Here is a 22,500-nt window from a genome sequence, read left to right as displayed (position 1 = left end):
ACGTACTTGTACGAGGGGTTTCGCTCGGCTCCTCCGGCGGACTCTAACAGCGCTGTAGGGTGGGAGGGGAGGACAAGGAGTCCCGTTACACAAAAAAATAAATAAAGCATCACAGAAAGACACCACCCTTCACCAGTCAGATGTCCATCACTCTACACCAGTGTTTCCCAACCCGGGGGACGTGTACCACTTGGGTTGCGCAAACACACTGCAGGAGGTACTAGGAACATTTTAATTTCTAACAAATTTATGGGGCTTAGTTACATTGGGACAGAGAAAGCGATATAGAACTTGACTTGGGGGGTACTCCTGGCACAACGAAAATGCTTAGGGGGTACACAAGAAAAAAAAAGGTTGGGAAACACTACTCTACACTGACACCAGAATAGTGTTAAGTACATAGAGTGTTGTACAGAGTACACCTGCCAAAGGCTCCTACGCTGACCTGAGGTCAAGTGTATTCGAGTTAAACATCGAGATGCGTTTTAAAACTGAATATGAGATGGGATTATTGAGGGGTTGGGGTGTATAGACCTTGCTCTTCGATATGTTGTGATTCCCTGTCACACTCAATACTGACTGCAGCTACAGGCATGGAGCATTCTGGTTTCAAAAGGAGTAATATCAGCATTCGGTTCAAAACAAGTTCTGGAAATTTCAGTGTGGAACAACGTTCTGACTGCAACCCGGAATATTCCTTGTGTGCAACTCTGCTCACTGACCTGAGAGCAAAGTGGAGTAGAGAGAGCGAGAGTTAGGCACAACCACCACACATTCTACCTCAGGTCAAAGTCGTTTTGACTTCAACTTCTGAGTGCAATTGAAATCCGGGTCAACACACCAAATAGAATCGTAGAGAGTTTTGGGGGCTATTTTGGCTGGTGTTTTTGATGTGTCATTTTGATTGAAGTAGTGTTTTTGATGGGTTATCTTGACTGGAGTTGTGCTTTTGGGGAGTAAAATTTTAAGTTCTAGGCGGAAGGTCATCTAACGCGGCGGTCCCCACCCCACGCAGTCTTCATATGATAACATCAGGGTGCCAGGGTCATAATTTTGTCCTCAACACTGAAGGGCTAAATTGAGGCGCAGGTGGAATGGAAAAAGTGGTTTGTGTGTGAGATTATTCTGAATTTGAATTTGGCTGCTGGCAAAAGGAACACAGGCAGAAAGCCCTGCCAGGCTCTGTGTCGGGTCGGCCATACACTCCTCTCCGCTCCGTCCATTCACTCGTCTGTCACGCTGGCCACAAATTCCCTCCTCCTCCTCCTCTCTCCGTTGACATTCTAAACAGCCGTTGCCGTGTCGGACCGGTGCGAAACAGATTAGCGTCGGCAGATTTAGCGGTGGCAAGCAGACAGGCCGAGGAGAGGAGAGGAGAGGAGAGGAGAAGAGAGGAGAGGAGGAGGCATCCAAGGCGGTAGCTGTAGCTGTGGCTGTGGCGGTGGCAGCGTCTCGGGCTAGGGCGACTGATCTGAACCCGGCAATTTAACATGACATGCAGAGTTAGCGCGCATGCTAATGGGGGGCTTGGGGCACCTGCCCGGATTCATTTGGAGCTTGCGGGGCCTGCAGAAAGGCAATCATCGGCGACGCTGATTATAACTCTGCAAAACGCCGCCACTGCACCGCCCGAGACGGGGGGAAAAAAAGAGAAAAGAAACAGGGCGGGGAAGTGTGTGTGTGTGTGTGTGTGTGCGTGTGTGTGTATGTTTCTGTGTGTTGGGGGGGGGGGGGGGGGCAGGGGTGGTGAAAGAAGCGGGGGAGGGGGGTACTCCATCTGAATAATGTACTAACGCTTGGCCTTTGGTGTCACTTGGGATCACGCCAGCTTTCCTGCGCAATGTCAACGAAAAAAAAAACAACTCACGACGCACGACGTTGGCGTTTGTGAAAGAACTTACTTATCGCGCTCGTCTTGTTTGTCTAAAAGAGAGAGAGGCCGGGTGATCTGAGAGCTCACAACTGATCGCTCCCTCGCCGCCTCGTTTGCGCAATTACTGACGGCACATGCTGCAATTAGCGCCTATTAGTTCCCTTCCTGGATGACTGTCATTGTCTATTGACTTGTGGATGATGAACCATTAAGACAGGGGGAGGGGGGAGGGGGACAGGGGGGTAAATCTAAGCATTTTTTTGTTTGTTCAGTGTCAGAAAAAAAATGTACAAATGATGACTTTTACATGCAATGATGGGCCTTTGTGACTGATTGCCATTGGTTGGGTAGGGGAGTAGAGGAGGGGGGGTTCACTCATTTGCATGCGTAATTAACATCTCTCTCGTTTACGTTGGGGGGTAAAAAAAATAATTAACGTGACAGTTGAGCAGGTCATTGCAAATAAAGCAAACAGAAAATACTGGAATGGTCTGAAGATGGTTAAAAAAACAGTTTCCAAAGCAAAGACGTGCAAAAAAGGTGTGGTTTTTTCATTTAGTTGCGTTATTATTTTACATTGCAATGATCAATAAAAATAGTGCAATTGTAGTGCAATTTTGTTAAGTGTGCAGAGAACATGTATATTTATGCAGACATTTATCTGAAGAGATAACCCAACAGTGTGTGTGTGTGTGTGTGTGTGTGTGTGTGTGTGTGTGTGTGTGTGTGTGTGTGTGTGTGTGTGTGTGTGTGTGTGTGTGTGTGTGTGTGTGTGTGTGTGTGTGTGTGCTAACCTGTGTGTGATCACATGTGTGGTGTGTGTGTGTGGGGTGTATGCATATGTACAGTATATGTAAAGGCACGAATACACCAAGCGCAACATGAGCGAGTCCAGCGACGGAAGTAACTGACTTTGTGTTGAGTCGCGCGACAAAAGTGATTCAGGCGATTATCGTGACTAGAGCGACAGTTTGTAGTTGGACTCCAGCCAATATGACGCAAACTAGCTATGATGCGGTTCGGCGACAGCCGCCACAACCAATGGAAATGTTGGAATGCTTGCATTCTGCTTTTGACTAGAGGTGCTCCGATCACCATTTTTTGGGTCCGATCACCGATACCGATCACCAAAAATCTTTATCTGCCGATTACCGATCATTGCCGATCACAAAAATGATTTCCTATTTTTTTAATAGCCTATTAATTATCCTTATTGAATACCATTTCTGCCCATAAACCAATCAATCTTAATTTGCACATGTCTATTATTAGGCTATTATTATTTTTATTATTATTATTATTATTATTATTATTATTATTATTATTATTATCTTTCAGACTAGTGTTGGTAATACAGTCTACAGTATTAATCAATGTATACGTTATTGCATAGAATAACTAAACTATTTAAGATTGAATTGAAACTGAAACATTAGCCTACATAGTCTTCTACATATGAGAAAAAAACAACCTGTCGCTTTAAATGAGCAGCCTCGTGAGGAGAGCCCCTCCCCTCTCTGTCACCGTCCACAGTTGCAGTGCTCCACTACCGTTCTGAATCTCTCTCTCAAGTTTTAACCACATCTGTCGCCGTTTGGTGTTTCAGCGACTATCAAACAAATCGACTGACTGCCAATTACAACTTTGAAAACAATAATTGACATGTTTGTGCTGACAACGTGAAGTTGTCGCGTGCTGACCAAGGCAACTACACAGGTTATAACGTAACATGGCTCACTGGCGAGTACTCAATCGCAAATTACATTGTCACTCAGGTAAACGGCGCATGGATCGGAAAATCAGATAATTGTTGATGCAGATCTGGTTATGAATGGTGGAAATGAAGGGGGGAATGGCGAAAAGTTATAGACAAGCAAAGATGCCTTCTTTTGGTGCAGTTGCAGCTGTGCAGAGCCAGCGCCTACATGCAGCGCCAGGTGTAAAGGCAAATGGTTGCGTGAGGAATTTAATATCTCTCGATCGGTTTTTTGATCGGCATGTTTTTCCGATCACCGATCAGGCTATTTTTGGCCATTATCGGCCGGTCATGATCGGCAGCCGAGCAATCGGAGCACCTCTACTTTTAACGGATGTACTCTGTCACCTCGCTCGTATCGCTCTCGCTACCTAGCCTAGCGATTCCCTGTCGCTTGATCTCGTCGCGGACGGTGTATTCGCCCAATCAGGTATATGTACATAGTACTTACTCGTGTCTTATTGTGTGTGTGTGTGTGTGTGTGTGTGTGTGTGTGTGTGTGTGTGTGTGTGTGTGTGTGTGTGTGTGTGTGTGTGCACGTGCGTGCGTGCATGTGTGTTTGTAGTGTACATGTAAGGTGTATACATATACGTGTGTGCTTACCTGTGTGTGACCTCATGTGTGTGCGGTAGTGGCTGGGTTGACTGAAGCTCTTCCCACACACAGGGCACACGTACTTCATCTGCTGAAACAAGGACCTCGCCACGCCTGCCATGCACAACAACACACAACAGACAACAGACACACATTAGGCGATACCAAGTCCCAGTTAAAAATAAGAAACCGTTTTAAAGCAAGGCGACTTTTTTGGCCAAAATGCTTAAGTTTTGTGCTGCTTTTAGATGTTCCAAGATATCAAGGATAAAGATATCTTTACTGTTTAGAAAACAAGAGTAAGAGCTAGAATATAAAGAAAAAAAATGTTTAGCAATCGACTCAAACAACTAAAGTCAACTAAAAGCCTATTGGAAAAGGACAAACTGTTTGATTTAAATTCAGTTGCTAAGTACAAGACAGAATATTGCCTTCTGAAGACTTCTGCATGTGCTAATTTACATTTTTTTTGCAAAATATGGGGGTAACCTGTGCATTCACAGGGTAATTTGTCAGATAATTAGTAACAATATAAAATGCAAGCTCTTAACCTACTTGTTTTTGTTTGGCGTGACATTTAGAATGACGTTTATGTAAACAGCGTTAATGCAACTTATTTCCTATGTTTATTCATGCCAAAAACAGAAGTTCAACGAATTGAAACAGGTACGTGAAGCTGCATTCAAATGTCACATATAAACAAAGCCACCAGCATTCCCTCACTTTCTCTACATTCATACCCCACCCCCCTTTCACCCATCTCTCTCTCTCTCTCTCTCTCTCTCTCTCTCTCTCTCTCTCTCTCTCTCTCTCTCTCTCTCTCCCCCTCTCTCTCTGCCGACAACCCTCACCTCTGCACAACCTCCTCATCAGACACATGGATGGGGGCAGGGAGCACTGGACAACACGACAGCAGAGAGCAATGCAAAAAAGAGCAGCATGTACGAATGCCCCCCCCCCCCCTTCCATGTAATGTAATGCAGGACGGAGTGCAGACTGGTATGGTTGGAGGGAAGGGGGATGGGTGGTGACACTTTGGATGAGAGTACAGCTGAGGTGGAGGTGGTCTCTTGACTGACCTGCTCATCGCTGTTGACCCCTCCAGCCCCCACCTCCCACCAAAACAGCAACAAGGCTGGTGGCACGGCTGGTGGAGGGTGAGCGGTGGGAGGAGGAGGGATAGCCTGACACGACAGTGACTTTGAGTGTCGGAGGCACGGACACTGACACCTGACCCCTAGTGGCCCGGCATGGTAAACACGTTGGCCCGCGCGCTCCCCTCTCGTTGGCATGCGCCGTCTCTGCGCCGCATATGCTTGCACGGAAAGCAGCAGATGGCAGCGAAATAACAGGCTAACGGGGCGGCACAGAGGGAAAAAGGTCACCTGATCGCATGTGACTCAAAAGGGACGATGATGATGACGACAGGGAGAGGGAGAGGGAGAGAGAGAGAGGGAGAGAGAGAGAGAGAGAGAAGCTTCGGGGGGAATGACAGTGTGGACCTGAGTCGATGTCAGGTCTCGTAACCATTGCCGCAAGACTCTCCATGAAGGGGGGAGAGACTGGGGAAAAAAAGGATGCTCGTCTTGGCTGAAGCGAAAGAGGGGGAAAAAACGAAGCGAAATTGCCTTTTATGTTAAATATGCATTTGGGATTTTTTTTGTGGTATTTTCCCTCTGATTAACTAGCCAGCCTATACTTGAACCTGCCCTTGAACGTCACCTCTTTTCCCTCTCTTACGAGAAACAGAACAAGAGAGGAGGAAGGGGGAAAAAAACGAGTGCCACTTTGCGCTGTTCAACTAATTACTCACTGTCCTGTTATGTATACTTACTATGATCGCATACATGAATCATGTGGTACAGGGTAACCCGGAGGTCAGGCAATATTTGAAGACACCTATTATAAAGGGGAGAGGAGGAGGACGTGGTGTATTTAGGCCACCTTTAGGACGGCAGCGAATGTACCAAGGAGAGAGAGGGGGAGAGAGAGAGAGAGAGAAAGAGAGAGAGCGAGAGAGAGAGAAAGAGAGATTGAGAGAGAGAAAGAGAGATTGAGAGAGAGAAAGAGAGAGACTGTCGTCATTCTTTGTTCCCTGAACCACCATCAGACGGTCTTTGTTTTCCTTCTTGCATACTTACTTACCACATACTAGCCAGTGAACCAGGCATGCTTGCAACTGAATAGGTCGTTTTAAAATGGCGTATTTACAGCATCACCCGAGAGTGTCTTTGTCTTCTTTCTTTATATCACCCTGCAGCCAGTACACCAGTTAGGATTTAAAATACTGTATTTACTGAACCACTAGAGAGGCTGATTATGTATATTGTAATTTGAGAATTTTTCAGAGAGAGAGAGAGAGAGAGAGGGAGGGAGGGAGGGAGAGAGAGAGAGAGAGAGAGAGAGGGAGAGAGAGAGAGAGAGAGAAAGAAAGAAAGAGAGAGAGAGAGAGAGAGGGAAGGAGAGAGACTGTTGACCGCTTTTGCGAAGCCTAGGACAAAATGATCTAAAAAGGCAGCCCCCATCCGATGCATATGTTGTAATGTTAACTGAATCTGAACCGCCTCCTCCCCTTTGTCCCCCTAAACTCAACGTTAATTTTATTCTCCGAAAAGGGGATACTAAATGTGAAGCAAGAACACAAACACATACAGTACAGTATAGACAACACAGGACAGACCCTAAAGTGCAAGGTTATAAGGAACATAGTGTTATGAAAAATAGAGGAACATCCAGGGCTCTAAATTAACATCAGCTAAATGCTGGTGAAATTTCAGTTTGGCTGGTAGAAAAGACCAACTTACTAACCACCTTGACCCATTAGATAGTGTAAGGTATGTTTGGCTTATGAGATTAACATCTACTATCCATTTTGGCTGGTGATTAAAAAGTTAAGCGCTGGAAATGTCATGAATAGCTCAAACAAGAAGCATCATCACTGGGGCTGTAACGATACACACAACTCAGGGTTCGGTTCGTGTCACGGTTTTTAACCTACGGTTCGATACGCCCCACGATTTTTAAAATGTATCTTGTTGATGATCGTTTGTAGGTAGAATAAGTTACAAGACGTTACTAATATTTTTCAAAAATGTAAAAATAACTAGGGTATTGGAAGCTTGGAAGCACCATCACATCATGTCATGTGGCTGTTGTCTAGACTGAAGGGTAACAGAACTTTGAAAGGGCGTATCACGATGCTGCCTTCTTGCATCACGATACAGTATCACAGCGTGTCACGATTTCTCGATTTGATACAATATCGTTACAGCTAGGGCTGGGCAATATGACGATATATATCGTGATCATGATATAAAAGTGTATATCGTGACCTTTCTCCTATATCGTTTATATCGTGATAGTAATTTTATCAATTTTATACAATTGAATATCATTTAATTACATTTCATGTTGTCACAATACACACTATAAGTTAATGTAACGGTAGAAATAAGAATAAAAAGATCCATTTTAAAGAAAGGTTGTTTTGCGACATGAAAAAACAAAGAGCAACAAAGAGAATAACTGAAAACGTATGTAATTGTGCTATATCGTGATGTATATCGTTATCGTGGTATAAAGTAATCCATATCGTGATATTGTTTTTTTTCCATATCGCCCAGCCCTAGTTACAGCCCTGATCATCACAGCATGACAGGCTTCCCAGACGGCTACTCACCAGCCTGGTCCAACATGGCGGCGGTGGCGTTGCCCAGGCCCCAGTGATGGTAGAGCGCGGCCAGCTCGCTGGGGTTGCAGTTCTTCAGGAGCCCCAGGAGGTCCATCTGAGACGCCACCGCCTCGCCCGACGCCACCGGGTAACCCGCCAGCGCGTCCAGTGCCGCCCTCCTCTGTAACAGCAACGACGACGACGACGATGCGTCCGGAACGGAGGACTCTTGCGAGGAGGACAGCGAGTGGCTCCCGTCGTCCCTTCCACCACCACCACCACGGGCACTCTCACCACCAATGCGCTGGGAGGAGGAGGAGGTGGAGGTGGAGGAGGAGGAAGGGGTGTTTGACCTCGACGCGCTTCCTTTGCCCTGCTCGTGGGAGTGGCCGTGCTGGCCGTGGCCTTGGCTGTGGTGGTGCTGGCTGGCCAGGACAAAGTGGAGGCCCTCCTGAGGCAGCAGGCTGCTGGCAGAGGCCCGGAGGCTACTGCTGCTGCTGCTGCTGCTGCTGGCCCCCTTGGGGCTGGGGGCCAGAGAGGGCTTCTTGGGGTTCCCTGAGGAGGAGAGGGTGGAGGAGAGCGACGGAGAGTCTGAGGGGGCGTGACGCTTCCGGCTGCCTCCGCTGGCATTGCTGCTGCTGCTGCTCGAGCTCGTTGCGGCCTTGGAGGAGGGGTGGTGGTGGTGGTGGTGGTTCGACGCCAAGTTGGAGGAAGATGAGGAAGATGAGGCTTTGTGAGGCTGCACCCCCCTGGAGTGTCTGGAGGGGCTGTTGGAGTCACTAGTGCTGCTGCTGGTGGTGGTGGTGGTAGTAGTACGGTCGGCCTTTGCCCCGTTGCCCGTGGCTGCCGTGGCGGTGGGGCTGGAGGAGGAGGAGGACTCCGGAGGCTGGGTGCGCGGCTTCCGGCTCTCGCTGAGTGCCGGGCAGTCCTTGCCCTCCAGGAAGGGCGGCGGCCCCGTGCGCCGGCGGAACTCCACGCTGGAGCGGGGGCTCTTGAAGCCGTTGCGCAGGGCCCACTTGGGCGCCAGCGTGCTGCCGCTGTTGACCTTGTGCGCCACGCGCTGGTGGATCCAGAGCACTTCCTGTTGTGGACGATCAGTGAGAAATGCATTGAACCATCTTATCATTACAGGGGTTAACATGCATTTTTTTTTTACTTGTCTTACAGCATATGAGGCACAATTGTTTTGAAAGCAGATCTAAAATCCATGAACAGAAGCAGAACAGCAGGACAGAACCGTAAACCCTTTTAAAGTTGGTAACACTTTACTTGACGCCGGTGTCATAAGCATGTCATTACAATGTCATGTCATTACATCATGTCGATGTCATAAGCATTTTATGACTGCTGGCCTTAAGTGACATTCGGTTATGTCAAAGACAACCTTGGGTAGTCTTTGCCAAAACCGAATAGGCCAACAGTCATAATGTTTATGACATGGAAATAATATTCATGACACATGCCTAACTGCGCCATGACACTATTATGACACTGTGATGACATGCTTATGACACCAGCGTCAACTAACGTGTTACATTAAAGTTTTTGGTGGTAAAAAAAATGCAAATGGTAGTGAATGGGGCATTCAAAAAGATCATCTACCGGGTAGAGCGTGCTGTGGGTGCAGAGGGGGCAGCTGTGGCGGAGCAGGCCGCTGGCATCCGGCTTGCTGCTGCTGGCAGCTTCCTGGGCTCCAGCCTGGCTACTGCTGCTGCTGCTGCTGCTGTGTTGTGACGACGCTGACCCCTGCTGGTGAGATGAGGAAGAGCCGGCGGTGTGCTTCAAGGCTGATGGCTTTTTGTCTGCTGAAAGAAGACATGTAAAACAAAAGATAAATGTCCAGTCATGCATTGTGTTAATTATCAGATTTAAAAGGTAGAGTTTGTTTTCTTTAGTAGTGTACATCCGCAATTTATGCTGCTCATTTACAAATGTTATCCTTTTATTTTCCACCTCTTATTAGGCAGTCATGGGTAAACGGTTAGGGCGTCAGAATTGTAGCCCAAAGGTTGCCGGTTCGACTCCCGACCCGCCAGGTTGGTGGGGGCAGTAATCAACAAGTGCTCTCCCCCATCCTCCTCCATGACTGAGGTACCCTGAGCATGGTACTGTCCCGCTGCGCTGCTCCCTTGGGACGCCATTGAGGGCTGCCCCCTTGCACAGGTGAGGCATAAATGCAATTTCGTGTAGTGTTCACTTGTGTGCTGTGGAGTGCTGTGTCACAATGACAATGGGAGTTGGAGTTTCCCAATGGGCTTTCACTTTCACTTTATTTTCTAAGTATCCATTATGACTGGGAAAATAACACTTTTTCATACATGAGAGGGTTGATCTTCTCCATGTCTACCATTTTGAATTTACCATTTTGATAGACATCTTAAAACCTACTGTATTTTGGTCAGAATAGTAGATATTAGTTTATTACTAATTTATTACAGTACTTAGTAATATTCATGAAAAGATCCAATCTGGGAATGGGCAGTAAAGTTGCAATGGGTAGCATAGTTGCAATTCCTACTATAGCCAAAATCCTTTAAATTCTACCTTTAAAAATGTAAATGTTTGTATCCAGCATAACTTGGCCCTGAGTCAGTGGGTGTTGCAAAGAGTACATTTTAACTTTTACAGTTACAGGATATTATGGCGTAAAATTGAAGAATTTAAAGTACATGGCAAGTCTGCATGTGTAGTGAGGAGCAATTCTGGGCTAACCCACAGCGTATTAAAGGAGACCTTATTTAAGTTTTTGGTGGTAAACAGCGCAAATTGTAGTGAATGGGACATTCAAAAATACATCGTCATCAAATATACCTTCATTTTACCAAGATAATCTAAGATTAGAACATGGAAATACTACAAATAACACTGGTATATGGCACCACGAACATGATATTATATGCCTCTAAGCTTACACAATATTAAAAATCTATCAGCATAATTTCAAGTTAAACAGACAATACTGCCACTGTTCAAAAGCAGACAGCGGTGAGAACAACGTTTGGTCACTAGATGGCAGCCCTGTAACATTTTTAACGGAGGTTCCGCCACCTGTGGGGGCTGCAAAACTAAACACATAAACTAAATACATAAATGAAAAGAAAAAAATACCAAAAGACGAATAAAAATCACATAGTGGAAGTGTGTAATCCGTTTTTCATTTTTTCCCCTTGTGTCCCTTGATGCCCTTTATAAACTATATATTTTCAAACACTTGTCTATATTTTAAAAAGTCAGTGTTTGGTTTGTTGCTGTTGCTGTTCATTCATATTTGTTGTTTAACAATTTCTCAGAAGTTGAATTCAATATGAACCACAGCAAAACTTTGGTCTGTATGACCAATCCTCCAGGCAAGGTTTTCCTTCCTGTCTGTTTTAGATGAAGTGAAGTGGCTACCACAGTCAACTTGCCGTAAGGTGGGGTGAAGTGTGTAATTTAATGGTGGTCTGGCAACCCCTGGGACAACACTGTGTGTGTGTGTGTGTGTGTGTGTGTGTGTGTGTGTGTGTGTGTGTGTGTGTGTGTGTGTGTGTGTGTGTGTGTGTGTGTGTGTGTGTGTGTGTGTGTGTGTGTGTGTGTGTGTGTGTGTGTGTGTGTGTGTGTGTGTGTGTGTGTGTGTGTGTGGAGGATGAGAAATGATGGCTGGGGAGGCTGGTTTTGTCAAGGGAGGCAAAGGAATTCGAGAGAAGAGAGACCCAAAAGGAGAGAGGAAAAGAGAAGGTTGAGAGAGGGAGAGAGAGACAAGAGAGAGAGAGAGAGAGAGAGAGAGAGAGAGAGAGAGAGAGAGAGAGAGAGAGAGAGAGAGAGAGAGAGAGAGAGAATGAGCCAACAGAGGAGCGCTTGGGGGGGATGGGAGGAATCAGTGCTGGTGAACAAAGGGCCGTGACACCAGAGGAACCTACGAGAGGAAAAACATTTGAAGGGGGGATGAGGGGAGCTTTGAGTTGGGGCGGGAGAGGAGGGATGATTACAAATGGGACAGGGGTGGGATGCAGTGGCAAACATCACACACTTACTGAGGAGAAATTAACAACAGACACACAGGAGAGGAGTGGCTAAATGGAGGTAAAAAAGGAAACACAACCACAGAGCATTGGAGAGGAAATGTTTTGTAAATATAGGGACAGGCTGGCAAACTAGAGTTCTCCATGGGTGAACGTCTCTTCAGACCCTGAATGACTCTGGAAACTGAAAACAGCTGGCAACAATTGTGCTCATGTAGTAGTAAGTTGAAGCCACCATTGGGGCAAAGTCATGTTTGTTGTGATGTCATATGTGTGGACCAATAGCATTTTCCACCTGCTGCCTGGAATATGGAGAGGCGTCCTTTAGAAAACGGAAAAAAAGATTATCTTTATAGGACAACATAATAATTTATCCCCCCTGTCTCTCTCTTCTCTTAACTGACCTCAAATTGTTTTTCTCAGTTGCAGAGCTGCACCTACGCAGACCAACAGACAGAGAGGCAGAGGCTGGCGATTAGGCCTGGCCAGATTTGGGGAGGGCTAGTGGGGGAGGGGACGGACGGTCACGGGCGGGAGGGAGGAGAGTGAGGGAGAGCGCACAGCACACACACACACACACACACACACACACACACACACACACACACACAGAACAGGCACTAACATTAGGAGTGTTTTGGGCAGAGTTCAAGAGATCACGGTAGTCTGCACTTTGAACTACTTTTTGGAAGGCTAGATGCGTAAGGGGGAGTAGAAGTAACACACGCAGGTCTGATAGAGGATGGAACTTTTGATAAGGGGGAAATAGGGCAAAGGATCAATAAAAATGATCATCCAGCTCACAGAAATAGCAATGCACGGGTGTTGCTGATGAGGAAGGAAAGGGCTACTAGCTAACTAGGATACAACAGGTAGGAGAACATGTAGGAGGACATAAAATTACCGTTTACATTTTTAAAAAATAATGTACATCTCCACCAGATGTCTCCCTTATCCATGACGTTAATGCCAATGCGACTCCAAATCCCTTTTTCTGGAGGACGGGAGCGTATGTCAATATTTTGAGGTAGAATGTACCATATGGGCATTTTGTAGACAAACAGGGTTATCTAATGATAATAATACTTCAAAAGAAGACCGAACAGTTCAATCAAATTTGTGCGATTTGGGTCATTGTGTCACTTTTGGCGTCACAACATTAACTTTCAAGAATCCAATGTTAATCAGTTAGTGTCTTTTTAAAAGTCCTTTGACTAAAACTTAACATCTTTTAACATCTTAAAATGGATACTCTTGAAGGTCACATGTTCTAGTCTACTCCACTGGCCTCTCTCACACACATAGCTATCCCCAACACGGAGGAGATTTATTATGTTAAATAACAAAAGCCCAGCCAGTTTCCAAAATAAGTATCAGGATGTCCAGTGCCTGGCCTGAGCCAAAAAACAAGCTGCCAAGTCTCCCTATTGTAAGGCTGGCTATGTAAATATTTACTGACTGGGCTTCAGTAAAATATGAATCCAGCGCTTCATTTACATCAATATTCAGGATTAGCACCACAGCTACAACATTATCTGTTATCCATAGCTAATCCTGAACTTCAGTGTCTTTTCTCCAATAATAATCCACCACCTAAAACCCAGTGACCTGAAAAACAACAACTCTGATTGGACACCATCCTCTGTAATGCTAAATCACCCAAACACAAGCTTTTAGCCAATGCTAGTAGCGGTTCCTGTTCACCTCGTAAGACAAGTGTTGTCTAGAGAACGCAACACTGTATTGTGACATAATGATGACATCTGTTGACACGTCAGATGGAGGAACACGTATGGCAATTAACTAAAAAAAACACAGCTTTTATGAATGGAGCTGGCACTGGCTTGACAATGGGTTAGCATAACACAATCCTAACCTCCCATTGTACAGGATGACCACATGCCCCATTTTCTGTGGATGAGTAGGCTACACATTTTTGACCCGTTATGTCCTGATTTTTAAAAACCTACGTTGCCCTGTGTTTTTATGCTAACCATATTAACATTAACAAGTGTTTTTTTAATATTCAACTGACTCAGCGGTAAAGAGATTATGTGAGCTAATGCATACACATATTAACATGTGGAAAGTAACTACAAATGCTAGTCCTTATATGATTGGCTAATGATAAGTTAACTGGTTAACTGGTTTAACCACCTTCCAGGTAAGCAAAAAAAAAAGAAAAGTGTTTTGATTAGTTAGTATTAGGCCTGGAGGAAGGCCATAATATGGGCCGAAACGATAGACATTGTAGCCAAATTAAAAAAGTATAACAATTGCAACCTTGAGTGCCTCGGATTTCCTTTACGCTGAATTAGTAATAGGCCTACTTTAACCTTTTTTCAACACCCAGGAAGATAAAAAAAACTCACCTGAATCTTTGGTTTGTCCAGTGAGCTTCTGGTCCTTAAATGCAGCGTTCGTTAAGAACGACAGCGTTGCATCCCCGAATATCGGTGCCGAGGACTCGTGCATGGCCGCCCCGAAACCGCTGCCTCCGCCATGCCGAATCAGCATGTGGATCACCATCTGCTGCTGCGAGCGGAAGCCCTTGCCACACTCCAGGCACTCCGACGTCTTCTGGTTCTGGGAAGCCCGTCGGCTGCCGGCGGTCGGCCGGTACTCCGAGTCGCTGTGGCTCTCCGGGCTCACGTCTCCCGACGAGCCCCCATGTCCGTTCTTCTCGCCGGCTCCGTTGTTGGTCCGTTTTTTCTTGCTGACGGCACCAGCGGCAGTGGTGTTGGTCAGGGCGCTGGGGGTGGTGGCGACGAGCTGCTGCTTCTTCCGCTTCTCCTGCTTCAGCAGGACGTACTCGCCCTTCTCCCGGTCGTAGGCTACGTCGGCGTCGGCCAGCCTCTCTTCCCAGCCCAGGCCGTGCTCATGGGCCTCCACCACTCGGCCCCTGGTGGCCAGCTGCCAGGCTTGATAGCTGCTAATGGGGTCCAGCTCTGGGATTCGACTCACCACCACAGTCTCCTCTGACGGCTGCTTCTCCTCGGGACTTGCCGGTCTGAGGTTCAGGCACTCCAAGAAAGCTTTCTTAGACATGGGAGTCTTGTTGGTGTCATTCGTGTTGCTGCCGTTGCTGCTGCTAGTGTTGTTGTTTTGCAGAGGTTCATTCTCCTTCTCGGCTTCGCTGCGACCGCTGACCCTCTCGTGAACCTGCTCATGGAGCCAAAGGCTCTGCCGGTCCTGGAAGAAGTTGCCGCACTTGGCGCAAAGTTCGTAGAGACACACGTCGTTCGCCAGCGCCGTGTCCTCTTGGGCCACGCCGTTGACGGTGGCCGGCCCCTCAGTGGCGTCGCCCGCCTTGGCCTTAGCCCGGATGGTGTGCGTCTTCATGTGGCTGCGCAGGAACCAGGGCTCCCGGAAGCGCCGTCCGCAAAGCCGGCATCCGTGATCCGCCAGAGGACCGCCCTGGTTCTTCTTTGACGGGTGCGGCGTCTTTAGGGGTCCTCCCTGGGCCAGGTCGCCTTGGTCTGGGGCGCCGGCGTCGTTCTCCGGGGAGCCCTCCCGACTGGCAAGGGTGTCCGAGGAGAGATGCACCTTCTCCTCGTGGCTGTGGAGCTCCTCCTTGCTGGAGGCCTCAAAGCCACACAGGTGACAGGCCAGCGCCTCCTCAGGTGGTGCGGGAGGTGCGTTTCGCTCCTGCTCCGACTGTGTGTTACTACGTAGTTTCCTCTGTCGCAGAGGGCATGGGCTCCCAGTGTTCCTTTCTTTCCTCCCCGCTGCCCCCTTTCTCTGGGACTTTGCTGAGTCGCTTTTCTCCCCTTCGTCCACGACCCGGTTGCAGGCCGACGTGCTTTCGGTGGGGCTGGAGCACCCCTCCTGCTCCTCGGGAACGCCTCCCTCCTTGTCCCCCTCCCCCTCCTCCTCCTCTTTGACCTTCACGTCCTTGACCTCCTCCTCTTTCTTCTTGGCGTCCACCACCTCCTCCCCTCGCCTTCCTCCTCCTCCTCCTCCTCCATCCTCCTGCTCCTCCTGGATCTCCATGGAGGTCTGGCCCAGGCCGCCCTCCAGCGTGATCTCGTCCAGCGGGACCTTGGAGCCGACGACGCACTTTGTCGCGTCCTTCGCGGTGGCGTGCGTGAGCGCGTGCTTGGTGAGGGCGCTGAGGTAAGGGAAGGTTCGGCCGCAGGTGTCACAGGTGTGTGGCGCGGGCGCAGGTGAGGAGGTGTGCTTGGCCGGGCTCTCGTTGGTCACTGCGCTCTGCAGGTGTCCCTCCACCTCCATGTCAAGTGGAAGTGGGGTGGCAGGCGCTAGGGTACGCTGGAAATGCCACAGGTGCTAGGTACCAACAGGTGTGTGCCGTTTTCTGCTGCTGTGTGAGGTGGTGTGTGGGTCCTGCCACACCTCTGTCATACAGATCTGTCAAAGGCCCTGGCTACTTGGGGAGAGGTTGTCATGGCTGGGTGTTGGTTCGTGGAGGTATTGCTTTAGGTAGGCGCTCCTTCGTCTGTTTTTTTGCTTGTAGTAAAGGGCACTTGGGGAAAGTCATCATATCAACATGGCGGCACCTTCGTTCTGAAAGGGAGAGAGAACAGAGGGGCAAAATGATCAGCATTGGTCATCACATCAAGTCAAGTCACGTGTACTTTTTTGTCAAAAACCTATGTAACAGGGTTAGCACAGAAATTTGAAATTGTATTTGACCAGTCTCCAATGTGCAGTTTAACTAAAAACATTTAAATAAGGCATTGACAATAATCTCTCACACACAGACTGACACATGACTCATTCTTAGAACACAGTGCTCTGCAGTACTGATGTTGCATCATAAACCTTTATTTTTGCTTAGTTGACAAGAGGTTACATAGATCAAAGGCAAAGGACAAAGAACATCCACTATCCGTCCATCAAAGTCAGTCAATCTAATAAACTACCAATCTAATTAACTCTTTTTTTCACTGAGTGGCTACAAGATGGTTACGTAAATACAAGCAACAGCCAGGTTTAAGACTAATAAGACAACACAGTCTATCTGTTGTATTATTGTGCCCTATTCTTGGTTACAAAAAGAGTGTATTGTCTGATTCAGAGGAAGGATTTTAGACTGAACCCCTACTGGGTTATGAAACTGCCAGTATGACGTGTCTTTATGTAAGGGCTTCTGCCCTTCCAGTTGCAAATAACCTCTAGTCTTTCCCACAGAGAGTTGAGCTGCGTGCTTCTCCACATAGTCATTTACAGGTTTTTGTTTTCCCATTGCTCGCACACAATCTTCACAACGGTGGCGTTTTCCCCCCAAAGCACTGCACACAAATTAATCCACTGGCTCACACAATATGCAAAACAGGTTCTCACTCATCTCACTCATCAAAATGAAACACAGTTTTCAATACTTTGAAAACATGTGTCAAAAGCATGCATTTGTCTCACACCACCCATTTCAAATGATAAGAATCCCCTGCATTGATTTTCAAAAAGCATCAAGGCTGACAAACAGTGACAGATTTTGCTAACCTGAGAGGCACATAGAGTAGTTGTGAAATCTCAGCGTTAGGGTTTATTAACAGTACTTAGATCAGGGGTGGTGTCAAACTCAAAATCAGAGTGGGCCAAAATCAAAATCTCAGATGAAGTCTCGGGACAAACTCAATATTTAAAATACACTGAAATTGTGAATAGAGTAGAGCAAGGCAAATAACACGTTGCCATCATATGTACTCAAACTATACCGCTATATGCTAGTAAGGGCCTACACACTAATCTGGACCGACTCATAATTCCTGTGATGCACACAATTTTGCCTTTGAGTCATATTTTCTATACAGTTATGGTGTATTTGGGCCAACTGTTATACACATGTGAAATGATCTCTCGGGCCAAATAAAATGGGTCTGCGGGCTAAATTTGGCCCCCAGGCCTGAGTTTGGCATCCCTGACTTAGATGATCACATTTTTGCGTGTCAGTTGTTAAAAAACGGTAAATACAGACACGTGTACAGAACCCTAACATTTTCAGACATGTAAGTGAGGGGGGAGCCTTTAACATCCAACAACTCAACACTGTCAGCATAACAAGGACCTGAGGCAAAAGTCTTTCGAGGTGAACGTGCTACGCTAGCCCCGAAAGCCTCCAATAATAGACACGCGTCATTTTAATGACTCACAACACAATAGTGAATTCAATGTGAAACGCCACGCTATACAGAACATTCTCAGGGTGGTATCACAGAGGGCCAGGAGCTAAAATAGTGAGTAGTACACACCCCTGGATTCAGGATATCCTGCTATTTTGTCTACTTTTCCATCAGTTCAACAAATTCCAAACCTGAATGAAGTTTTGGAAGTGGAGACATGGCAGGACAAGACAGGAGCTTGTTAAATGCATACATATTTGGGTAAATACATGCATACTCTGTGTGTGTGTGTGTGTGTGTGTGTGTGTGTGTGTGTGTGTGTGTGTGTGTGTGTGTGTGTGTGTGTGTGTGTGTGTGTGTGTGTGTGTGTGTGTGTGTGTGTGTGTGTGTGTGTGTGTGTGTGTGTGTGTGTGTGTGAGCGTGCGTGCGTGCGTGCATGCGTATGTGTATCCTCATGTGTCTGCGTGCATTTTATGCGTTACTATGTCTATGCCTGTGTCTATGTGCTCATGTGTGCACCATTGTGCGAGTGCACATTTTTAGTGAGCGTTTGCATGCGTGTGGCGTGCGTGCCGTGAGTGCGTGTGGATGTGGATCTGTCTTAAGGACAGTGGTGCCAGGATCAGGCAGACTCCAGTCCCCCTCGTAGGGGAGAGTGAGCGATGGCCCGTCTGCTCCACAGCCTAAATTGAGTATGTGTGCTGAGGCATGAAGAATGGATGCATTCAGTGCTAGAGTGCAGAGAGAGACAGGGGCAGAGAGACAGGGGTAGGGAGAGAGAGAGGGAGAGAGGAGAGGGAGTAGAAGAGAGAGGCAAAGAAATTGAGAGAGAAGAGAGAGAGAGAGAGAGAAGAGAGAGGGAGAGAGAGAGGGGGGTGGCAAGAGAGGAAGGAGGGGGAGAAAGAGAGGATGAGAATGAGAGAGAGAGAGAGAGAGAGAGAGAGAGAGAGAGAGAGGGAGAGAGAGCGCGAGAGAAGGGTTGAGTGAGAGATGGAGAGAAAGGATGGAGAGGGAAAGAGACATAGGGATGAAAAAACGGGGACAGCGTATAAAAGACAGTGGGAGAGAGAGAGAAAGAGGGAGAGAGCAATGAGCCTTAGGGCTGGGCCCTATCACAGCAATCAATATGCCATTATAAAGCTCCAACATTTCATGAGATACTGTATGCACAAAGCAGACCTCTACAGCCGGCTCTCACAACCTTTACAGAGACACAGACAGAAACGGAGAGAAGGGGAGTCAAGCAGGCAGACAGACAAACAGACAGACAGGCAGACAGACAGGAAGGCAGGTTGGCAGACAGGCAGAGGGCAGAGAAGGGGGGAGAAAAGGAGCAAGAGACAGAGAGAGACAGACTGTGGGACTCAGAGAAAGAGAGAGAGGGAGAGAGAGAGAGAGAGAGAGAGAGAGAGAGAGAGAGAGAGAGAGAGAGAGAGAGAGAGAGAGAGAGAGAGAGAACGCACTGTGCTGAACAACCTCCGTGCTGGTTTCTCCTAACAGAATACCGGACGGCTTATGTAGGACAAGCAGCACACACACAGAGAATGGAGGGGGGAGCAGGGGGAGGTGATCATTGATCGCATGTGACACTCAAATAAGAAAAAAGTCTGTGTGGGGGCTTTTTAGCTACCAGAATGCACTTCATTCTCATTTGTATATGCAGTAGGTGTCAACTCTGACAGGTCGGTTTACATATTGACAATGCATAAAACACTGGCGTAGTACAAGTTTCATTTAAAATGCCAATTTTGGTCATTGGTAGGGAAACTTGATGCATTTGGTTTATGCTGCATTGTTTGGGGCATTGCGAGAAATGCACACATGGACGCACACAGTACACAGCACACAGCACATGTACCCTATAATACACCACACACACACACACACACACACACACACACACACACACACACACACACACACACACACACACACACACACACACACACACACACACACACACACTCACACACTCACACACACACACACACACACACACACACACACACACACACACACACACACACACACACACACACCCGACAGGAGCAGTAGGGCTTGGTGAGAGTGCAGAGCGAGTAGGCAGGCAGGCAGGCTTGTTCAGTGTTCAGTGTTGAGTGTTGAGGGCTTACCTCGCCACTGCTGACCTACATATCTCCAGACAGTTAAGCTCATCTTGGGCGAGCATCGTGCGGGATGGATGGATGCTGCCTACCCTGCGCCGAGTAATTTGTGGGTGGGCCTATTAGTTCAGTCGAGATGGGTATGCTTTATCAAGATGAGCTACCTAATAGTCTGTTTAACACAGCCCAAACCCAAAGCTAAAACACTAATGGCTGCTATGTTGAGATGCGCTACCAATCTGTCAGCACAGCCCAAACTCATGCCCAGTGTTGAGATGAGCCACCAATAGAATATAGACCAGTGGTTCCCAACCTGACCCCGTTTTGACATCCCAAAATTTCTGGGGATCCCGTACACTTTTTTCACAACAAATAAAGCTACTTGTAGGCCATTAATCCGAAAGATATTTCTGAACATCTAAGATTCTATGGTGCGTTTCAATCAGAATATGAATTAGTTATGTTGAATAAATTATATATAATTATCAGTATACAGTATCATTATTCTTTCTTCACACCTTGATATGTCATTTGAATTCCACAATTCCATGGGGTCCCGACCCCAATGTTGAAAAACACTAATATAGACACAGCCCAAACCCAAACCCCATCCCAACCCACTGGGGGCGCTATTGTAATGCCCTGGAAAGGCTTGGTAGCACGGCTTGACGGGTAGTGCATATCGACATGACAGGGCGGCCTTAGAACCGCACTTCCTGTTCTTCTCCCTCGACCAACCCAGAGTGCCCCCCCCCCACACACACACACATACAAACACAATCAACCCACCCCCACCCTTGCCACCAAGACACGCACACATCACACACACGCCATATACGTCCGTCCATCCACCACGCCGCGGCTGGCTCGTGTCATTGTTTTAAGTCATTAGTTGTATCATGGCCGCTCGCTGCCCTCTTGTTACAAACACCGGTTGTTCGCTCACTTCATTTTTACAACAGGTTGGTTACATTTGCAAACACGCCAGACCAATTTGCACACACACACACCGTGATCTGTGTTAAGTAAGTGGGTTATTTATTTTCCGTCCACCTCGTTTGTTTTTTTTACAGCCGTTGTGCAACATGTCAGCGTGGAGACAAATAAAGGACGGGTAGAGTACATGATGCTAACGAGTGAAATTGGACAGTGATCCAATTAGGCTTGCTCTCTCGTCTATAGTCTGAAATGACACTGAAGTGTGGAAGTAAGTCTGTGAGGCGCAAACTGAACAGAGGCTGAGAGGGTGAGCGCGAGGGGAGCGTATCTATGTTTCCCGGGTCCTATGTTCCCCGGGTCCTATGTTCCCCGGTTGTATGGGACCGGGGAACATTGGACCCTTTTTCTTGATTTTATGTTCCCCGCATTGTATGCTTCCGAGTTTTCAAATTGTGCCCTTCCCAAAACCACCCCTAAACCTAACCTGTCAGTAATGTAATGTTTCTGAGTTGTAAATTGGTGCCCTGACCAAAACTATCCCTAAATCTAACCTGTCAGTGGTGGTGCAACAACAACCTGCGCTTTGCCTGCGGCAGCAGTCTACTTGGAAGCAGCAGGGAACATAGAACCCTTTTTTGAAAAAAAGGTCCTAGGTTCCCTGATTGCGGTGAACATAGGACCCGGGGAACATAGGGATAACCCCAGCGCGAGACAATGTGAGACACTAAAACAGGATAAAGAGAGGAGATAGGATGGATGATTAACAGTTACCAGGCCAATCTTCTCTTCACCACCCCCCTCCACCCCTCAAAATACCCCCCCTCCCCAAAACCCCAAACACACACCCTCCTCTCCTACAAAAAAAAATCTGCATTGTGTGGCTTGCACAACAGCTGTCACAATAACTCACGTCCATACCTACTCAAATCACCGGGGGGTTGCAGGAGGTCATTGTTGGGAGAGGGGAGTCTGCCTCTGCCTCTGCCTCGGCACAGAGACCCAGCCTCAAGCCTGTCTGGGGCTTTTGAGACGCACTACAGAGAGAGAGGGGTGGGGGTTGGGGGTTGGAGATGGGTATTGGAGGTTGGGGTTGGGGTTGGGGATGGGGCACACCATACCACACCACACCACAGACACCCACCCCTACATAAAGGGCCTGCAGTTTCAGGGGGCAGGGGCTGGTTGGTTGGTTGGTTGGAGACCCTCAAATCATCCCCCAAGTCACTAACACTCACAAGGAAAACACTATGGCCCCAGCCACCGCCAGTCAGGCTCCTCGGAGACTTTAAACAAAAACAAAAATGGCCGCCACTGAGAAACTTTTTTACACACACATGCAGACGCTCGAGCACACACACACACACACGCACACACACACACACACACACACACGTGCACACACACACACACACACACACACACACACACACACACACACACACACACACACACACACACACA

The 22,500-nt window shown here is 47.5% G+C and overlaps 1 protein-coding gene across 3 annotated transcripts in view; it reads right to left on the bottom strand.

Moving 5' to 3' along the window:
* LOC134436325 (zinc finger protein 516-like) overlaps positions 1 to 22,500 on the bottom strand; it is a 55,627-nt gene that overhangs the window by 5,349 nt on the left and 27,778 nt on the right. The window contains exons 2-6 of one of the 3 annotated variants that reach the window (XM_063185484.1): positions 14,267 to 16,418; positions 9,496 to 9,698; positions 7,903 to 8,974; positions 4,233 to 4,337; positions 7 to 52 (exon numbers count right to left, since the gene is read on the bottom strand). In XM_063185484.1, coding sequence (XP_063041554.1) covers positions 7 to 52; positions 4,233 to 4,337; positions 7,903 to 8,974; positions 9,496 to 9,698; positions 14,267 to 16,127 — 3,287 coding nt within the window. In that variant the 5' untranslated portion in view covers positions 16,128 to 16,418. The remainder of the gene's footprint in view (positions 1 to 6; positions 53 to 4,232; positions 4,338 to 7,902; positions 8,975 to 9,495; positions 9,699 to 14,266; positions 16,419 to 22,500) is intronic. The other 2 variants (XM_063185482.1, XM_063185483.1) reach the window with 2 other exon arrangements.

The sequence above is a fragment of the Engraulis encrasicolus genome, chromosome 20 (genome assembly GCF_034702125.1).
Source record: "Engraulis encrasicolus isolate BLACKSEA-1 chromosome 20, IST_EnEncr_1.0, whole genome shotgun sequence".
Classification (NCBI taxonomy): domain Eukaryota; kingdom Metazoa; phylum Chordata; class Actinopteri; order Clupeiformes; family Engraulidae; genus Engraulis; species Engraulis encrasicolus.
The sequence above is the reverse complement of the archived record's forward strand: the minus strand, read 5'-3'. Positions and strand labels throughout refer to the sequence as shown.